The sequence below is a fragment of the Gigantopelta aegis genome, chromosome 1 (assembly GCF_016097555.1).
Source record: "Gigantopelta aegis isolate Gae_Host chromosome 1, Gae_host_genome, whole genome shotgun sequence".
NCBI lineage: Eukaryota > Metazoa > Mollusca > Gastropoda > Neomphalida > Peltospiridae > Gigantopelta > Gigantopelta aegis.
In genome coordinates this window covers 30,675,448-30,696,912 of record NC_054699.1, presented here as the reverse complement: position 1 = coordinate 30,696,912, position 21,465 = coordinate 30,675,448, and the positions used below count along the sequence as shown (strand labels likewise).

Genomic DNA, 21,465 nt, shown 5'->3' with positions numbered 1-21,465 from the left:
CCGAGCAGCAAAAAGCTGATATTTTAAAACTCTAACCAGTTATTTCATTTATCCTGCTATCCCCCCAATTTTTTTTAATTTTTTTAAGTGATAAAAATGTTTTGTGACTGTAAAGTGAATATACGTGTGTTAAAAATGATTGCATAAACCCCCCCCCCACCCCCATAATGTATCCTTTATGTAATTTTCAAATGACCCCAATTTAATTTTATTTACCTTCCAAAGTTCCAGTGTGTACAAAAAATATTTTCTGCAAATGGTTTTGTTGTGATTGGATAAAACCTAATCTATTTATTTTCAAAATATCTTTCTACATGATTAATCGACTGTGATAAAATAAATTATAATGTTTGTATTGTTTTATAATAAAGTTGTTCTATTTCTGTGTGTTTTATTGTTGTCTATTGGAGTGAGACGTAGGCCAGTGGTAAAGCACTCGCTTGATGTACAGTCAGTTTGGGCTCGATTGTCAGTGGTCCCATTGGGCTATTTCTCGCTCCAGCCAGTGCACCACGACTGGTACATCAAAGGTTGTGGTATGTGCTATCCTGTCTGTGTCATATAAAAGATCCCTTGCTGCTAATTGAAAAAGAGTATCTCATGAAGTGGTGACAGCGGGTTTCCTCTCTCAATATCTGTGTGGTCCTCAACCATATGTCCGATGCCATATAACCGTAAATAAAATAAATATGTTGAGTGCATCGTCAAAACATTTCCTTCCTTTCTTACTGAATGTATAGTAATGCAATCGTTAAGAATCATGATCCAACAATGTCCCATGCTATTGTGTATTATTATTATTTTTAATTATTGTCATAAATGTGTGTGAGAGAGAAGACAAAATCTGCAAGTTTGTACTATACCCTATAGAAGTAGTTTGCTGTATCACAGTTCAGTAGAAAATAAGAGAATCAATAAAATATTGTGTGCCTCTCAAGAAAAATGGCAAGACTTTGGTATCAAAGGTCCATGACGTGGCGACAGCGGGTTTTCTCTCTCAATATCCGTGTTGTCCTTAACCATATGTCTGACGCCATATAACCGTAAATAAAATGTGTTGAGTGCGTCGTTAAATAAAACATTTTCTTCCTTTTTATGGTACTCTATTGGGTGAATAGATTTAATAATCTGTTAAAGTGACGGACCCTAGTTTTAAACACTATGACATGTTTTTCACAAACGAGTTAGAACCAGTTTGATCATTTAAATTATAAGTTATATTTTATTGTCTAGAATATACATTTTCGTACATCTGAAGTTTTTCTTGTCATCCTGCTTTTTGTAATGCCCTAAAATACATTTTTTATAATTCTAAAAATGCACATACCTGTGAGAAGTAATTATTATCAATCCAACACACACACAAAAAAAAAACCCCGACCCAGGTCAATCAACAAAAACGAGAAGTGAGGAAGGGGATGGAGATGAAAGAGAATGAGAACGTCAAAAAAACACGATCTCTCTTAAATGACTTGAAAGAAAATTTTTGGCGGCTTTGAGATCTGCCAAAACATGAACAAAAAATAGCACATACCCCCATATTCACCCCAAACCCCTAAAAAAAAAAAAAAATCGCCACCACCAACACAGAAAATCAACTTGTTTGTATTCCTTTACAACACAAACCAATGAAATGGCTTGAATCTCGGTATTAAATTAAAAACAAATTCCCCTAGACTTTGAGCTCTGGCTAAACAATATCAAAGAATCGTGTTCCATGCTAAGAAAAAAATACCGGTGATCTTTTTAACATCGTAGGAAAGTCTTGTTCAGCCTTTGATGAAATTAAGACTTTAAATTTACCTTGTCAGATATTCCACCTCGGTGAATCCGTTCAACTGATTGTTTTTTTCTCTCTCGTTCCAACCAGTGTACCACAACTGGTCAAAGGCCGTGGTATGTGTTGTCCTGCCTGTGGGAGAAAGTGCACATAAAAGATCCATTGCTGCATTAAGAAAATGTAGCTTGTTTCCTCTGTTAACTACGAGTCAGAATTACCTAATGCTTGACATCCAATAGGTGATTATTAATAAACCAATGTGATCTAATGGTGTTAAAGAAAACAAACTTTGTCAGATGTTAACATCACATACATCAACTGTTTCAAGATAAAGATATCGCCATTGTAGCCATGTTACAAAACTTCCTTCGTAACCAAGAGCAACAGCTTTATTTATCAGACCACACCTTTAACACTGGGCGTAGCGTTAATCAGTACATGCAGTTGGCCAAAAATGATTTGTTAATCCATCACATTGCACAACTTTCACATAATGATAATCCAGCCATACATGTATCACATTCATTAATTTGTGTGTTTTACTATCAAAACCCTGAAGGGCGTATCATGTATCTCACCGATAACCCTCGTGTGTTTTGGTATCGTCAATATCATATATTAGGAATAAAAATAATGTTTACATCAATAATACAATTTGTATTCCTAATATATACTCTTCAAAAAAAGAAACGCAAAAGGGTACAAATGGGTTATAACTCCGATTTTATGTTTCCTACCGGTTCATGCTTTGTGAATATAAGGTCATTGCATGTCCCAAACACATTCCCACGGTTACATTCGATAAAACGCAGCTACTGTACAATAAAGTTCCAAAATGTGAATATTCGCAAAAACGCAGCCACGTGCAAACCATGTCACCACTGCACGTGCGTTGTCTGCACGTGCAACATGAACACCGACAGTATAAAAGTGCAGGGTGTTCGCTTGCTTGGCCTCTGTATCTGGCCGACAGTTGACAATCCAGGACATGCCACGTCTCAGTGAACCGCAGAGAAACAATGCCATCGGCCGACTAGACGCAGGCGAATCCAGAACGGCCGTTGCCAGGGCATTCCATGTGTCCCCAAGCACCATCTCCAGACTGTGGGACCGTTACCAGCAACATGGATCAACACGTGACCTCCCTAGATCCGGTCGACCACGGGTCACTACCCCCGGGCAGGACCGCTACATCCGGGTACGCCACCTTCGGGAACGATTGACTACTGCCACCTCCACAGCCGCAGCAATACCAGATTTGCGCAGGATATCCGACCAGACCGTACGGAACCGCCTACGTGAGGTAGGAATTCGTGCCAGTCGTCCAGTTCGAGGTGTCATCTTAACACCACAACACCGTCGACTCCGACTGCAGTGGTGCCAGATTCATCGACAATGGCCTCAACTGCGATGGAGACAGATGTGGTTCAGTGACGAGTCCCGATTTCTGCTCCGACGTCATGATGGAAGATGTCGCGTGTATAGGCGTCGTGGTGAACGTTATGCGGCAAACTGCGTGCAGGAAGTGGACAGATTCGGTGGGGGTAGTGTCATGGTGTGGGCAGCCATCTCACACACTGGCAGAACTGACCTGGTCCACGTGCAGGGCAACCTGAATGCACAGGGCTACATTGACCAGATCCTCCGGCCACACATCGTTCCAGTTATGGCCAACGCCAACGCAGTGTTCCAACATGACAACGCCAGGCCTCACACAGCACGTCTCACAACGGCTTTCCTACAGAACAACAACATTAATGTCCTTCCTTGGCCATCGATATCACCGGATTTGAACCCAATTGAGCATCTATGGGACGAGTTGGACCGACGCCTCCGACAGCGACAACCACAGCCCCAGACCCTGCCCGAGCTGGCAGCAGCCTTGCAGGCCGAGTGGGCCACCATCCCCCGGGACGTCATCCGTACTCTGGTTGCTTCAATGGGCAGGCGGTGCCAGGCAGTTGTCAACACACGCGGAGGCCACACCCGGTATTGACTCCAGATGACCTTGACCTTGGTGGTGTGTCCTATCACTTACTCACAATGGACTAGAGTGAATTGTGAACAATCCTGGAACATTTGGTAATTATCGGACTCACCATTCAATAATTAAATCAATTCTCCAAATGTTACGACAATGTGGTTTTGCGTTTCTTCTTTTGAAGAGTATATAATACTGACCATACCGAAAAACACTGATAATAACATATATATATATATACACTTTTAACTTTATATTATTTTTGATGTGTTACTGATAAGTAGCACACTATAGTCAGTTTTCTTCAAAAAAAAAAAAAAAAAAATGGAGTGGTGTGGGGCGTTGTTTTTAGAACGCATTAAGTACCTCGGAGGCGGATCCAGGATTTTGTAAAAGAGAGTCACGCACAATTCTAAAAAGGACCATTTCAGATCTATAAAGTGTTCAGGGGGCATGCTCCCTGGGAAATGTTTAAATAAAGATTGTCAGAGATGCGTTGTCAGGGCAATTCAGTGTTGTGTATTGTTAAAAATGAAAAAGGGCACTTTAAACAAGTTGAGAGCGGGACGTAGTCCAGTGGTAAAGCGCTCACTCAATGCGCGGTCGGTCTGGGATCGATCCCCGTCAGTGGGCCCATTGGGCTATTTCTCGTTCCAGCCAGAGCACCACGACTGGTATATCAAAGGCCATGGTATGTACTACCCTGTCTGTGGGATAGTGCATATAAAAGATCCCTTGCTGTTAATCTCAAAGAGTAGTCCATGAAGTGGCGACAGCGGGTTTCCTCTCTCAATATCTGTGTGGTCCTGACGCCATATAACCGTAAATAAAATGTGTTGAGTGCTCATTAAATAAAACATTTCTTTCTTTCTTTAAATGATCCGGGGTGTAGGTGTCACGGGACCCCGCTGAGCCCCGCTGCATCTGCCACTGTAAGCGTAGGAAGGAAGAAAGGAAATGTTTTATTTAACGACGCCCTCAACACATTTTATTTACGATTATATGTTGTCGACTAAGGACCACACAGATATTGAGAGAGGAAACCCGCTGTCGCCACTTCATGGGCTACTTTTTTCGATTAGTAGCAAGGGATCTTTTATATGCACCATTCCAAAGACAAGATAGTACATACCACGGCCTTTGATGTACCCATCGTGGTGCACTGGCTGGAACAAGAAATAGCCCAATGGACCCACCGACGGGGATTGATCCCGAACCGAACGCGCATCAAGCGAGCGCTTTACCACTGAGCTGCGTCCAGCCATTTATTGAGGAAAATGAATTTGACACAAAAAAGTCATTAAAAAGGGCGTGTCAAGGGACCCCTCTGACCCCCCCCCCCTTCTGGATCCGCCACTGTAAGCGTAGGAGTATTTAGCATTAGTATATGCTGTTATAATGCATGATAAGGTGAGATTATGACTTTAAGTTTTAAGTAGGGTCAGATGACACTGACATTATCTCGTGACATGCCCGTAAGTGTTCGTTAAATAAAAATAGTATAAGAAATGGCTGCAAAACAACAACTCCCATTTCTTATATTAATCATCTGCTGTATTTTGGTCCCTACACACGGGCGTTGTACTCAACCCCGGGGCACCACGCCCAACATTCAAGACATCATCACGGGCAGGTGTGAACTATACCAACAGTTTGTCAATTCGAAGGAGTTTTGTGATAACGGGTAAGTGGGTGTTTCACATGATTAAAGGGACATTCCTGAGTTTGCTGCATTGTAAGATGTTTCCCGACTAATAAAATATTTATACGATTAAACTTACATTAGAATATCAGTGTCTCTATATTCAACGTGTTTCTAGTCGTCTTGATATTTGTAAGAAGCCCAAACTGGATGTTGTCTTCGTACGTACGAAAACATAATTTAGGAAATAAAATGAAATTTAACCTAGTACAAATATTAGAACGATCAGAAACACGTTTAATATACAGCCACTAATATTGTATGCAGAAAAATATATTTGATATGTAATTACAATCGTTAAAAAGTCTCTGTTAGTAGATAACACCTTAAAAATTGCAGCAAACTCGGGAATGTCCCTTTAATTTATCGATGGAGTTAAGGGTGGATATTAAAGCTGTGCATAAGTGTACGAGACAGGGGGCAGGGGGGAGTGGGCAACTCAGATTCGGGCAATAAATTTAGAAATCTTCGGGAAAAATGAGCTTGCCTGAAACCTTTTTTTTACTATGTATTTCCATCATTCTACTCTCATAATTAGTTGTAATCCATGTAAAAATGCGTAGTGATTTGGTAGTAATGTTAAAAATAAATAAATGTTGTTATCCAGATTCGGGCTTTTTTCCCCCCGTTTTTAAAAAAAAAAATCTTTTAAATTCGTGCTTATATCTATCCTGGGCACACACCTCAGAGCTATCTGGGTTGTCTGTTCAATACAGTGGGTCAGTTGTTAAAGGCGGGCATTTCAAAAATCAGTCTGCCTTCCCCCCCCCCCCCACCCCCCCCCACCCCACCCCCCACCCCACCCCCCACCCCAAGCCCTACAGAAATAGGAGCCCGTACGCCTATGAAGTTGTGGTCTCTGTTTCTCACCCTAAATATATGTATCTTTTACTAATTTAAAATACAAAATATAAGTACAGTCAATCCTGGTATTGCAGCCGCCTGTATTAAACGACCACCTGTATTAAGCAGCCACCTGTGATAATAGGTCCCAGTTTTACAGTAATACAGCAAGTATTTCATCTCTTGCTTGTTCTTTTCTTTACAGTATTTCATTGAAATATATCTTGTGGGCGGGTGCAGATTATTGATTACATTGTTAGTTCAATATTTCGAAATATAATGGACCATCTTAAATGTAGTTACTCATAGCTAATCCAGATAGAATAACATGATACGGCCAAAGTTGGACAAACATAATAAGGCCACGCGCCCACGTATATATAGGCTACACACATGCAAACACACGAACAAAACATAAAAACCAAACAAACAACAAGAAAAAGAAAATCGAGAAAAAACAACAACTTATAACTACAGGAATTCTAGAGTTGGCTCGAAATTCATTACGACCTCAATGTTTAATTCGAATTCTAGATATATTTGGAACATTGTCAAAAATAAGTTGGAAAGCAAAAGCTCCTTGTAAAACTGATTATTGTATTATGCATTGTGAGCGGTGATTGCTTCCTGTCTCATTTCAAGCCTTGTTGCCATAGTATGATGTTTTCCACTTATGGAGCCTTTTTAACGGCCAAACTGTTGCATATTAGTTAGATTTTCTTATCTAGAATGTCTGTATAATATATTCAATTTCTTCTAGTTATTCTGATATTTGTAGTACATGATTTACCTCCCAGTAATTTCGTACGTATGACAAAATAAACAAAGCACGATAAAAAAAATTAAAAAACCCCCACAAAACAAACACACATACACGCGTACACACACACACACACACACATACACACGTACATACAAACCCCAATAAAAAAGCACAACGAAAAGACCCCCCCCAACCCCCCCCCCCCCCAAACAAAACAAAACAAACTAAATTGAACAACAAACAGACAAACAAAACAAAATAAAACAAAAAACAAAACCCCCAAAAACTCAGCAACAAGTAAACAAAAAAACAAAACAAAAAAAACCCACGAACAGCCTCTCCGCTACAAAACCCCAAACAAACATATAGCAACTAAAATGAAGTTTTAACTACTACAAACATTAGGACGACTAGAAACACATTCAATATACAGAAACAAATTTGCAGAAAAGTCAAGACGGATTATTCGGGAAAGTTCAGTTAGGATGAGGGACTACGTACTCCCAGCACCCACCCCTTAGATCCGCACCTGTGATTGCTAGAGTTCAATGCCTAGCTCGACGGCATAATACTTGCTTATACCCGCACTGCCATGGAGTGAAAAAGAAAAGAAAGAAATGTTTTATTTAACGACGCACTCAACACATTTTATTTACGGTTATATGGCGTCAGACATATGGTTAAGGACCACACAGATTTTGAGAGGAAACCCGCTGTCGCCACTACATGGGCTACTCTTCCGATTAGCAGCAAGGGATCTTTTATTTGCGCTTCCCACAGGCAGGATAGCACAAACCATGGCCTTTGTTGAACCAGTTATGGATCACTGGTCGGTGCAAGTGGTTTACGCCTACCCATTGAGCCTTGCGGAGCACTCACTCAGGGTTTGGAGTCAGTATCTGGATTAAAAATCCCATGCCTCGACTGGCATCCGAACCCAGTACCTACCAGCCTGTAGGGGGAGAGGGAGAGAGACAGAGAGAGGAGACACACACACAGAGAGAGAGAGAGAGAGAGAGAGAGAGAGAGAGAGAGAGAGAGAGAGAGAGAGAGAGAGAGAGAGAGAGAGGGAGGGAGGGAGGGAGGGAGGGTAGGGAGGGAGGGAGGGAGAGAGAGAGAGAGAGAGAGAGAGGGAGGGAGGGGGAAGGGAGGGAGGGAGGGAGGGAGAGAGGGAGAGAGAGGAGAGGGATGAAGAGGAGGGAGGAGGGAGGGAGGTAGGGAGAGAGAGAGAGAGAGAGAGAGAGAGAGAGAGAGAGACCTAGAGAGAGAGAGATAGAGAGAGAGAGAGAGAGAGAGGGAGGGAGGGGGAGAGAGAGAGAGAGAGAGAGAGAGAGAGAGAGAGAGAGAGAGAGAGAGAGGGAGGAGAGAGAGAGAGAGAGAGAGAGAGAGAGAGAGAGAGAGAGAGAGAGAGAGAGAGAGAGAGAGAGAGAGAGAGAGAGAGAGAGAGAGAGAGAGGAGGGAGAGAGGGAGGGGAGGGAGGGAGGGGGGGGAGGGAGGGAGGGAGAGAGATAGAGAGAGAGGGAGGGGGAGTAGGGAGGGGGAGAGGGAGGTGAGGGAGGAGAGAGAGAGAGAGAGAGAGAAGAGATAGAGAGAGAGAGAGAGAGAGAGAGAGAGAGAGAGAGAGAAGGGGAGGGAGTGAGAGCCGGTGCCATGGAGTGAAGAATAGTTTTCCAAACAACATGCTCGAAACCTTCGTGGTATATGAGTATGTAAAATTCTTCAAGTCAAGCCAAACAACAATTAGCCATATTATTGTTTGTGGGGCAGGACGTAGCCCAGTGGTACAGCGCTCGCTCGATGCGCGGTCGGTGTGCGATCGATCCCCGTCGGTGGACCCATTGGGCATTTTTCTCGTTCCAGCCAGTGCAACACGATTGGTATATCAAAGGCCGTGGTATGTGCTACCCTGTCTGTGGGATGGTGCATATAAAATATCCCTTGCTGCTTATCGGAAAGAGTAGCCCGTGAAGTGGCGACAGTGGGTTTCCTCTCTATATATCTGTTGGGTCCTTAACCATATGTCCGACGCCATATAACCGTAAATAAAATGTGTTGAGTGCGTCGTTAAATAAAACATTCCCTTCCTTATTGTTTGTAATTGCAGGACATCCATAAAGAGAAATTGCAGCGAAGTGACTGAAACGTTTATTAAGTCTTTTAGTCACAAACCGGAATGCAACGTCTCCTTGGGTAGTTTTGACAATTTTTTTCGAATGACGCATCATGACGCCATTCCAAATAAGGTAATCATTAACATATGTATTTATTATCTGGTCGACAGTATCGCCTTAATATTATAATAAACTAACTAACATAGTGTTTTCCATAAACATTTGGTAAGGCATGGTAGATTAAAACACTTTGAGGCATTTTTAACATTTTCAGGGCACTTTTTCTTCTCATTAAAGACACAAAATTAATTGAAATAAAAATAAATGTAATTAATGTGCTTGCTTTAATAAATGAATGGGTTAAATACATAACAGGTATATTTTAATATTAATAATACATTTTCTGAGTGTTTTATAAAGGCAATTTTAGAATTAATTATTTTAAAAGGCTTGTTTAATCTCAGGGCAACATGGTGCTGATTAAGGCAAGATGGCATTATAGGCATGGGAAAACACTATAACATACAGAAGTTGTATATATTGTTGTTAATTTAATTTAATTTAATTTTTAAAAACGACATTAAATGAAGTTAAATAAAGTTTAAAAAAATTAAATTAAGTTGATTAAACGTTAAAGTTTATGTAAGTTTAAATTTAAGGTAATTTCAGCTAGTCAAATTCGATTAAAATTTTAATTTTTTTTAAAATTAATTAATTGTTTCTCTTTGTTTAGAGATTATTCTGGAATGGAGTGTATAATGTCGTAAGCAAGTGGACTCAGGGAGGCTCCCGGTTGAAAAGTTTAGAAAACACCATGACTGGTAATTAACTTCCATTAACGTGCGTGTTTCTATATTACTCTATGGAGGCGGGACGTAGCCCAGTGGTAAAGCGCTCACTTGATGCGCGGTCGGTTTGGGATCTATCCCCGTCGGTGGGCCAATTGGGCTATTTCTCGTGCACCACGACTGGTATATTAAAGGCCGTGGTATTTGCTATCATATCTGTGGGATGGTGCATATGAAAGATTTCTTGCTACTAATGGAAATATGTAGTGGTTTTCCTCTCTGAGACTATATGTCAAAATTACCAAATGTTTGACATCCAATAGCCAATGATTAAATAAATCAATGTGCTCTAGTGGTGTCTTTAAACAACACAAACTTTAACGTGCCCGCATGTTTTTCTATTACTCTATACAATCACCAAATTAAATCCCGTAGACTACATTTGTAACGTGACTTAACTACTACGATATTAATTCAACTTATGTGAATTTACTGACCAGATGAAACGATTTTTTTTGCCAGTTATTAAGCGTGTGTGCAGGTTTTTTAGCGTTGGGGAGGGAGGGGGCTAGATTGTTGTGATCGAAGTTTAAGGGGTGGGGCGAGTCATGCTCCCTCGGAAAATGTATTTTAAAAAAGGAAAATTTAATCCAGTTGGGGGGATTCGACCCCCCAAAACCCTCTCCCTGCATACGCGCCTGTTGGTAGTATTTAATGCTCTCTTTGAACTTTGACCCTATCAAATTCGACTCACGCACTTCAGGCGAGCTAGATCTTGTCTCCTTCTTGCGAACAAGTTCACACGATAAGAACTTAAAGCGACATAACCTATTTTAAAAACACTATGGCATATTTTTCACTAGGCTATTAGACCCTTTTTTTTTTTTTTTTTTTTTTTTTTTTTGGGGGGGGGGGGGGTAATTGAAATCAGACATTACTTAGATTTTATTGGCTAAATTATCCATTTCCATACATCCAAAGTGTTTCTGGTCATCAAGGTGTTTCTAAAACCACAAAATTTATTTTTCATAATTTTTAAAATGCACGTCTCTCTGAGAGGTAACCGTTATAGAGACGAGCTCTATAGTTGACTTTTAATGGATATTTCCTCGTATCAACGTCACAGACTCTTGTATCACTGTATTGTAACTTTATCCAGGTTTGTAGATTAACCAAACTTAGTGTCCATTTTCACGGTTGAAACTAGGGTCTGCGACTTTAAAAATGAAATGTGTAGTTATAAAGTGGTCTGTATTTGCAGGTTATCTGATAAACGGTCTTCGGTTCTGTGCCCAGTCTGCCCCTCCTGGCCTGATTTACGGGTCGAACTGCCCCGGCTTCAGCAACACGTCCACGTGTCCGTGGAACGCAGAGTACTCGTTCTGGGCCAGTGCGTCGAAACATGTAAATAACTCATTTAATAGTAGGATTTATACATATACTGAAAATAGAGACAGAGTGAGAGACGGACGAACGAAGAGACAGACAGACAAACAGAGAGGAAAAAGGCACACAGAATTGAAACAGTAACGAGTGACATAAAGAAGTAGTGAGGAGGAAAGAGAGAGAGAGAGAGAGAGAGAGAGAGAGAGAGAGAGAGAGAGAGAGAGAGAGAGAGAGAGAGAGAGAGAGAGAGAGAGAGAGAGAGAGAGATAGTTACATGGACAGGTTTATAAAAGTCTTCATATGTTAAGTCTGGTTGCCATAAATTCTATACGACTTCGCAGTATGCATTAGACCAGAGGCAAATATCACACAGTTATGTTCTTATAAAACTTGTCATAGGTCTGCGACGATTTGTGGCCATCTGCGACATATTAATTAACGATTTTATTTAACTTATCCATATATATGTATACTGCTGACTTCTTGATCACTTTTCTTCTTCTTGGGTTTTTTGTTTTTTCAGTTCGCCAACGAAGCCAGCGGTGAAGCAACCGTGATGATAAACGCGTCACTGAGTCCAGCATACCCTAATAGTTCGTACGTATTGAGTGTCTATTTGTCATTGGTGTTACTAATAGTCATCGGTTGAGAAAACTGAAAAAGTGCATGTTGTAGCAGACATACGATGTCTATACAAAAAGTTTCTTAAAATTATTAACCATTACATAAATACGATTGTAACACCAATGACAGTGAATACACATACTTTTATATTTTGACAACACATTTATGACATTTAAAGAAAACTATTCACATCTGTTTATATGTCTGCTGTTTTTGACAAATAAGTTTGATGGCCGATATCTACCGGTGGAATGTTTCATCCAGAGAGCATTTAATTTCTTTTGTTTTCTCATAAGTATATACAGTAACACCAATGACATAAAACTCCAGGGACAAGCTTATACCCGGTATTGCCCACTGTCACGGGGATTCTATAATACCCGTAACTGAATAAAACACGATTATCCAAATATCTTTCCTAAACCTGTATATCTATTAGATCTCTCTGTAACAGGCAGTATATACCCGCGTTGGCTCGTCTAGGTATGATCAGAGATACGATCTTATATAAAGTATATATTATTATAGCACGTTTAGTTCACTAGAAAACACAACAAAAACACAATACACTTTGGAATCTGTATTAACCTACGCTGACAAATGTACTGCCGCAGTAGTTAATTAATAACAACAAATAATAACAACCCAGAACTGATCACTTAATTAGTTAATCTCTAGGTGTCTAGTTTACACAATATGCTAATCACTTCACCGTGACACAACACCCAAACACGTGTGATAATTGAGAAACGCTAACACACACACACGTGCGATAATGGAGAAACGCTTCCAGGGGAACTTAAATTAATAAAAGGAATTACAACACTATTCCCTAACTGGTTAATTTTTAATTACCCCTAACTACTCATTCAATAACCTTGTAAATACAGAATTAATACTGGTACCTATCACAATAAAGACAATAACCTACAGTTTACCTAGGTCCCTCTAGGATGACTGGCTAACTTTATAGTACCAAATACTCGGTATAAGATAGAACAGAAGACTACGATTTACTTCGTCAGATGACCGAACGAAGACACTGTCTAAAGAATATTGGTATAATACAGTATTAAAATATTTAAAGTCACATCAATCACATCAGGTTATTAAGCAACAGAGCGAATATATAGTTACCAAAGTCCAAACGGACTAACGTTCCTTGGGAGCCGTCCTTTTTGCTTCTCCTCATAACTCTAAAATTCTAGCTATTTATTATAAATCGAATATCGCCTGGGGGTACATCGCGGCACCGAATCTTATCATGTGAATTTCCACCACGACCAGAGTTGGTATGTTTTTCTCTGATCGTCAGACTGGCTGTCGCCATTCCGCGAGCAATCCCCTGGCCATAAACAGCACTACCGGAGATATTACGCAACTACTAGCCACATGGCCTCCACACCTGCTCTGGATGTGTATTAGAAAAGCTCGAGGACCGTCGCGCAGAAGTATTACGTAACAAGTTGCCCAACTGGCTAAGTGCAATTTGGAACTGCACACGGCCTTCTAAAACAATTAATATCGCCACAGGCGAAAAGAAATTAAGAGCATGTTCCGTCACACCCACCATCTTTTGAATGCGGAAAATATTTACAAGATTCCTTCTTTAGTGAGTAAGTCCGCTATCAGTACGTATTACATTAAAGGTATCCAGTGTTATGTCTTCTGTTATATATTTTAACAGTGCATGTTATGTATAATGTTGTACTTGGGACAGGTAACACCAATGACTTTTTATACTAATCTCGAATAAAATCTCTATCAAAGCTGATTACCAGAGAGAAAAAAATGCTATGACAGGATGATATTATTAATAAGGTATCGTTACAGACAACAACTTTAGTTTTCTGTATAAAAAAGAAAAAGAAAAAGAAATTGAGCAGGGACATAAAAGTGACACTTTCTGTAGAATTACCCTTATCTATCTTCTTTTAAAGACGCAGACCCTAGTTTTAACCCGTAAAAATGGACACGTAAGTTTAGTTAATTTATAAACCTGTAACTCATTTGGATAAAGTTACAAATAGAGTGAAAGAAGTGTATGTGACGTGAACACTCCAGAAAATAGCTCTTAAAAATAGACTACAACTCGAATCAATAAACCGCTACTTCTCAGACGCACGTGCGTTTTAAAAATATGAAAAATGCATTTTTTTTGGTACTACAAACACCAGGATGACCAGAAACATTTCGTTTCTATGGAAATGGATAATCTAAAGAATAAAATATAAGTAATGTTTGATTTCAGTGATTATAAACGGCTCTAATAGTGAAAAATATACTGTAGTGTTTACAAACTAGGGTCTGACCCTTTAAAAAACTCATAATATATATATATATATATATATATATATATATATAAATATATATATATATATATAATAATATATATATATATACACAAACACATGTATAATATCACATATTAATGTCAAAATTACCAATAGTTTTTAACATCTAACAGCCGATTATTAATAATTCAGTGTGCTCTAGTGGTGTCATTAAACAAAGGAAACTTTAAAAACAACCTTTGTGTTGTGTGTGTATGTGTGTGTGTGTGTGTGTGTGTGTGTATATATATATATATATATATATATATATATATATATATATAATATATATATATATATATATCCTATATATACGAGTACTGTGATCTGTGTATATTTCCTTAATGACGACAGACTTGTGTACTGTCTTAAGGCAGTTCACCATAACCAATGGCGGCGAATACTAATACGAATACGAATACGAATACGTTTATTTGGATTGCCGATCATTTCTCAGCGTGTTCCACACATACATATACTACAGCCGACTTTATTCAAACCGTACTTGTGTTTGTAGTTGGCATTTAATAAAATGTAATGAAAAACAGAGTCGGATCTAGGGGGGGGGGGAGGGGGGGCAGGGGCCCGTGCTTTCCAGATGGTTCGTCCACCGTACAATTCGTCCACGTACAATTCATCCACCCACCTCAGACAATTCGTTCACTCCATTACAACATGTAGACCAAAAACGTAAAATGTTATTTCTTAGCCACTGAAATGGTTAATTATTTTCGTTTTGTGGTAAACTACTAGTATATGAAACAAACTAAATTTTAGTGGCACTATCAACTTAAATTAAGTCGATTTGTTTTAGGTGCAAACTGAATGAAACTGTGAAACCGCATTAATAGTGTTGAGCATGTATTGTTAATTACTTCACTATAGAGGCCAGGTGTAAACGGAATGGGTAAAAAGAAACAATAGGCTATACCAGACAAGTCGAATCGTCGAGATTATCTTTACTCGTAACAAAACATCTTTCAATAGATACCGTATACATTATTACAATCTGCACCTAACCTCTACTCATCTGCTTTTCAACCATTTACCTCTTTGTACAGCCATGAATCCTCTCTTCAACTCTTCAGTTATACTCTCCACAAACTATATAATATTAATTTTGAGAGCTCGTTAAAAAATAGCGTCATAAATAAATTTGTAAATACATAATCATAAATTTACTTTAATTGTCCCATTCCCTTATTATTATTACTATATTATAACTATAATAGACTATGTCTATCAAAATGTCCCCATCATACATGGTAATCCCCCTTGTGCCGCAGGCAAAGCCACTGGCGATGTCAGAGATATAGGCATGGCAAAGCTGTTAGGTTAGGTTACAATCTGCACTTCTCTGGCAATTCTCTGTGTCGATATTCCACTAAAATGAAAAGTACGTGGACGAAATATACGGTAAATAACTAATAAAAAAAATTGGACGAATTGTCCAAGAACAATTTTGGGGTGTGAACGAATCGTCTCGAGTTCAACAGTAGACGAATGTTTAGTGGACGAATCGTCTGTGGACGAAACGTCCAGAGGACGAATCATCTGCATCCCGGGCCCGGCCCACCCTCAATTTGGCGACAGTTATAATTTTACTATATATTAATTTTCTTTTTTTTTACGATCCCATCCAAACCTCCCCCAAAGTGCCATTGGCATACCGCCTCATGTCATTGCCCCCCCCCCCCCCCCCAATGGATTTTCTGGATCCGCCACTGGAAAACTTGCAGCTTTAAACCTTGATGAGCGCCAGTGTTGAACTAGGGCAGGTTGGTGATAAGCAGAAACATGGCGGCAATAAATGGTGGTAGCGCGACAATAAATGGTGGATGGGCGACAATAAATGGTGGTAGGACGACAATAAATGGTGGTAGGGCGGCACTAAACGGTGGTAGGGCGCAGCGCCCTTTTTATTTGTTGTTAGCGAGGACATTGATGAACGCTGTAGGCCTACAACATTATTAGACTACTACAGCTTTTTCTTTTCACAGATTTTTAGCAAAATGGGAAGTTCCGCATATAAATCCATCAAAGCTGTCTAAACTGAACATCTGGATGGTTACAATACCAGGACAAAACACGAAGTAAGAAGTTTTCTATTGTCACACATTTATATAATATAACAACCATTTGTCTGTGAATTAATATTTTACAACTTTGTTAGTCTGTGATTTAAACATTTTGTATATACCAGGATGTCCACATTTTAATATTTTGTTAGGACACGAATGTTAATTTGTTAGTATCGAGAAGTAGATGTTTTGACTCTTGTTAGAACCTGGATTTAGAAACGTTAATATTTGTCAGTATAGTGACGACAGAAGAGAAAGTACTGGAGCATGTAAGGCTCTAATTGCTTTTTTAAGTTGAGTATGGCTTCATAAGTTGAGTATAGCTTTTTAAGTTGAGTATGGCTTTATAAGTTGAGTATAGCTTTTTAAGTTGAGTATGGCTTTTTAAGTTGAGTATAGCTTTATAAGTTGAGTATAGCTTTTTAAGTTGAATATGCTTTTATAAATCGAGTATGGCTAGATAAGTTGAGTATGGCTTTATAAGTTGAGTATGACTTTATAAGTCGAGTATAGCTTTATACGTTGGGTATGACTATAAGTTGAGTATGGCTTTATAAGCTGAGTATGGCTTTATAAGTTAATATGGCTTTTTAAGTTGAATATGGTTTTATAAATCGAGTATGGCTAGATAAGTTGAGTATGGCTTTATAAGTTGAGTATGACTTTATAAGTCGAGTATAGCTTTATAAGTTGAGTATGACTATAAGTTGAGTATGGCTTTATAAGCTGAGTATGGCTTTATAAGTATATCGAGTATGGCTTGATAAGTTGAGTATGGCTTTATAAGTTGAGTATGGCTTTATAAGTTGAGTATGTCTTTGTAAGTCGAGTATGGCTTTATAAGTTGAGTATGACTTTATAAGTTGAGTATGGCTTTGTACGTTGAGTATGACTATAAGTTGAGTATGGTTTTATAAGTTGAGTATGTCTTGATAAGTTGAGTATGTCTTTATAAGTTGAGTATGACTATAAGTTGAGTATGTCTTTATAAGTTGAGTATGACTATAAGTTGAGTATGGCTTTATAAGTTGAATATGACTTTATACGTTGAATATGACTATAAGTTGAATATCAGTCGGATGAGTGCTCGCTTGAGGAGCTTGCGTCGCAGGATCGAACCACCTCGGTGGATCCATTGAACTAATTGGTTTTTTTTTTCTTTCGTTACAACCAGTGCACCACAACTGGTCAAAGGCCGTGGTATGTGCTTTCTTTTCTGTGGGAAAGTGCATATAAAAGATCTCTTGCTGGATTGGGAAAAATATAGCGGGATTCCTTTGATGACTACGTGTCAAAATTACCAAACGTTTGACATCCAATATCCGATGATTAATTAATCAATGTGCTTTAGTGGTGTCGTTAAACAAAACAAACTTTATAAGTTGAACATGGCTTTATAAATTGAGTAGAAATCTACACGTTTGTCACTACCAGGACGTTGAAAAACAAACATAGTTGAGGGTATTTATATATAGAAGGCTCTGCTTTACCCTGCGCGTGGTGTATCCTCACCATGATGCAGGGGTGTAACATTCTCTTTGAGAATGGCCAATACAGCACAAATCCCCTTGTTTTCTTCGGGATACAATTAAAATTTTGAGTAAAAGTCAGTATCTATCTGTGATATTTGTATTTTTGCACAGTTCTTTACACTGTATTTTTCAGAGAGACGTGTCTCAGCGACTCAATACTGACTCTTAAATCTGAGCTGACTCAGAGAAACATAGCCTGGAACTGTACAGACGAACCGACGTACGTAAAAACATACGGAGGGTGCGCCCCCCAGGGCAGGAGCTAGCAAGAGAGAGAGAGAGAGAGAGAGAGAGAGAGAGAGAGAGAGAGAGAGAGAGAGAGAGAGAGAGAGAGAGAGAGAGAAATGTTTTATTTAACGACGCACTCAACACATTTTATTTACGGTTATATGGCGTCAGACATATGGTTAAGGACCACACAGATTTTGAGAGGAAACCCGCTGTCGCCACTACATGGGCTACTCTTTCCGATTAGCAGCAAGGGATCTTTTATTTGCGCTTCCCACAGGCAGGATAGCACAAACCATGGCCTTTGTTGAACCAGTTATGGATCACTGGTCGGTGCAAGTGGTTTACACCTACCCATTGAGCCTTGCGGAGCACTCACTCAGGGTTTGGAGTCGGTATCTGGATTAAAAATCCCATGCCTCGACTGGGATCCGAACCCAGTACCTACCAGCCTGTAGACCGATCGCCTAACCACGACGCTTCCAAGGCCGGTAAAAGAGAGAGAGAGAGAGAGAGAGAGAGAGAGAGAGAGAGAGAGAGAGAGAGAGAGAGAGAGAGAGAGAGAGAGAGAGAGAGAAATGTTTTATTTAACGACGCACTCAACACATTTTATTTACGGGTAAGGGTGGATGAATGGGTAGGTAGGTGAAAAATATACAAAAGTGCCATTTTTAGTATAAAGAAAGAAAAAAGTATACATACACATATATATATATATATATATATGTACAGACATTTGCCTATGAGTGTAATTAAATTTTATTTTTAAAAATGCTAATAACAGTAAATAAATAAATATAAAGATAAACTAATAATTGAAATTGAAATAAATAAATAATTAATTATTGGAATATTTAATGTGATCGTTTAAAAGAGGTTGCCGATTAATCAAGTTTGACTAAAAAAAAAAAAAATCATATATATATTTACTTTCAGGGAGGTGCTGTTGTTTTTGTGTCTGGATCACGAAAGCGAGGAGATATGCAAACGACTTTACAGGTCATCGGCATCGTCCAATCAAATGTCGTTCTCCTTCATTTTAATATCATTATTAACTTTACTTACGTAAAAGTAATTAAAGGGTCGCTGAGAGGCGGACATCAGAATCTGAGTTTGCTGCGAGTCTGGTTTTAGTTCTACACATTTCCTGCCCATCTGAGAGACGCTGAAAAAATAATTTATGACAGTAATTTTCATGATCATATGTGTGTGTCTGTACGTTTGTGCGTGTGTTCATGCGTGCGAGCTTGAGCTTGTGTGTACACTAACATGTATTATCTGGGCCTATATTGTAATCTTCCACAGCTATATATATATATATATATATATATATATATATATATATATATATATATATATATATATATATATATATATATTATTTATATATATATATATAAGCTGAGCAAGATATTATATGTTCCCCACCAAAAATCAATAAACGCATTGTATTCATCAGATAAACAGTGGATTTGTTTGGGGTTTGTTTTTTTGTTTTTACGTACCTCGAATTTCTGTGGGTGGGTGATTTTTTTTTTTTCTTGTCTGTTGCAATCTATACGAACATCGTTCGCATTTGCGCTCAAACTTAACAAACACTGTCGATTTGTACAAATATCATTTGTAATATGTGTGTGTGTGTGTGTGTGTGTGTGTGTGTGTGTGTGTCTTTATGTATGTATTGAGGTAGAAATAATGCTCTTTAAGTCAAACATATGCATGGGGCCTACAAGCTACGCGATCGATCCCGCTTACATGCATGAAACAGTGGGCAGACCTGGCACTGGCTAGTATGTATTTATGTATGAATGGATATCTATATATTGTATGTATGTCGAGGATGACTGTTACATACATAGATATTAACGCACTGGCACAGGGGATAATTAAATTCTTTCTGGCCTCACACATTATCCCATGCCGTTGCTGGGACTTGAAGCTGTGGCACCGATTCGCCCGCAACTTGCAGACTTGCCACGATACGTTCTGAGCTATCGAGTCATCTTTAAAAAGACCGACGCCATATAACCATAACTAAAATGTGTCGTTAAATAAACCATTTCCTTCCTTTAAAAAGAATACTCGAACATATGCATAAATAAATCCTTTCTGGCCTCACAAATTGTCACGATACGCTCTGAGCTATTGAAGCATCCATAAAAAGGATTCTCTTTAACTCATCTATATGCATGGGGCCTACAATCTACGCGGTCGATCCCGCTTACGTACATGAAACAGTGGGCAGACCTGGCACTGGCTAGTATGTATTGATGTATGAATATCTATATACTGTATGTATGTCGAGGTTGACTATTATAATTATTCATAGATATTAACGCACTGGCGCAGGGGATAATTAAATCTTTTCTGGTCTCACAAAATGTTTCATGCCGTTGCTGGAACTTGAACCTGTGGCACCGAATCGCCCACAACTTGCAGACTTGCCACGATACGTTCTGAGCTATCGAGTCATCCTTGGGAGGAATGCTCTAAACATATGCATGGGGCCTACAATCTACGCGGTCGATCCCGCTTACGTGCGCGAAACAGTGGGAATTTCTAACACTGGCTATGTATAGATGTATGTATTTTTATATTTCGAATATTTCTATTGTATGTATGTCGGGTTTTGACTTAAACATACATACATATATTCAATGACGCACTGGCACAGGGGATATTAAAATCCTTTCTTGCCTTCACAAATTTCCTCATGCCGTTACCCAGACCCGAACCTGTGGCACCCAATCGCCCGCAATTGTTGGGCCGGAACGCTACCAATCAGACCAACTACGCTCCACAAAAATAGAACGATCGTTAGTCGACCATATTCGTACCGGTCCAACAACCACGCGGTTCTAAGGCTTGGCAACGTTTGACTTACATGCAGATGTGGACAGACCTGGTACTGGCTATATATGTATTTTTATATTTTGAATGTCTCTATTGTATGTATTATATGTCGGGTTTTGACTTAAACATACATATACTCTTCAAAAAAAGAAACGCAAAAGGGTACAAATGGGTTATAACTCCGATTTTATGTTTCCTACCGGTTCATGCTTTGTGAATATAAGGTCATTGCATGTCCCAAACACATTCCCACGGTTACATTCGATAAAACGCAGCTACTGTACAATAAAGTTCCAAAATGTGAATATTCGCAAAAACGCAGCCACGTGCAAACCATGTCACCACTGCACGTGCGTTGTCTGCACGTGCAACATGAACACCGACAGTATAAAAGTGCAGGGTGTTCGCTTGCCTGGCTTCTGTATCTGGCATTTTCAGTCGGTTTGGTCCGCGCTGTGCA

At 39.2% G+C, this 21,465-nt stretch overlaps 1 protein-coding gene across 1 annotated transcript; it reads left to right on the top strand.

The window, feature by feature from the left end:
* The first annotated feature begins 10,896 nt into the window (after positions 1-10,896).
* LOC121373590 (ADP-ribosyl cyclase/cyclic ADP-ribose hydrolase-like) lies at positions 10,897-19,522 on the top strand. Its single transcript, XM_041500282.1, has 5 exons — positions 10,897-11,372; positions 11,878-11,951; positions 16,312-16,404; positions 18,058-18,144; positions 19,089-19,522. Exons 1-5 carry the CDS (start codon positions 11,193-11,195, stop codon positions 19,219-19,221), a joined length of 567 nt encoding a protein of 188 aa, XP_041356216.1. The 5' UTR covers positions 10,897-11,192; the 3' UTR covers positions 19,222-19,522.
* Positions 19,523-21,465: the final 1,943 nt, after the last annotated feature.

Coding starts and splice junctions, on each gene's coding strand:
- LOC121373590 (XM_041500282.1), top strand. CDS start 11,193: ATGAAATGTGTAGTTATAAAGTGGTCTGTATTTGCAGGTTATCTGATA. Junction 16,405..18,057: donor ATACCAGGACAAAACACGAA/GTAAGAAGTTTT, acceptor TGTATTTTTCAG/AGAGACGTGTCTCAGCGACT. Junction 18,145..19,088: donor AACTGTACAGACGAACCGAC/GTACGTAAAAAC, acceptor ATTTACTTTCAG/GGAGGTGCTGTTGTTTTTGT.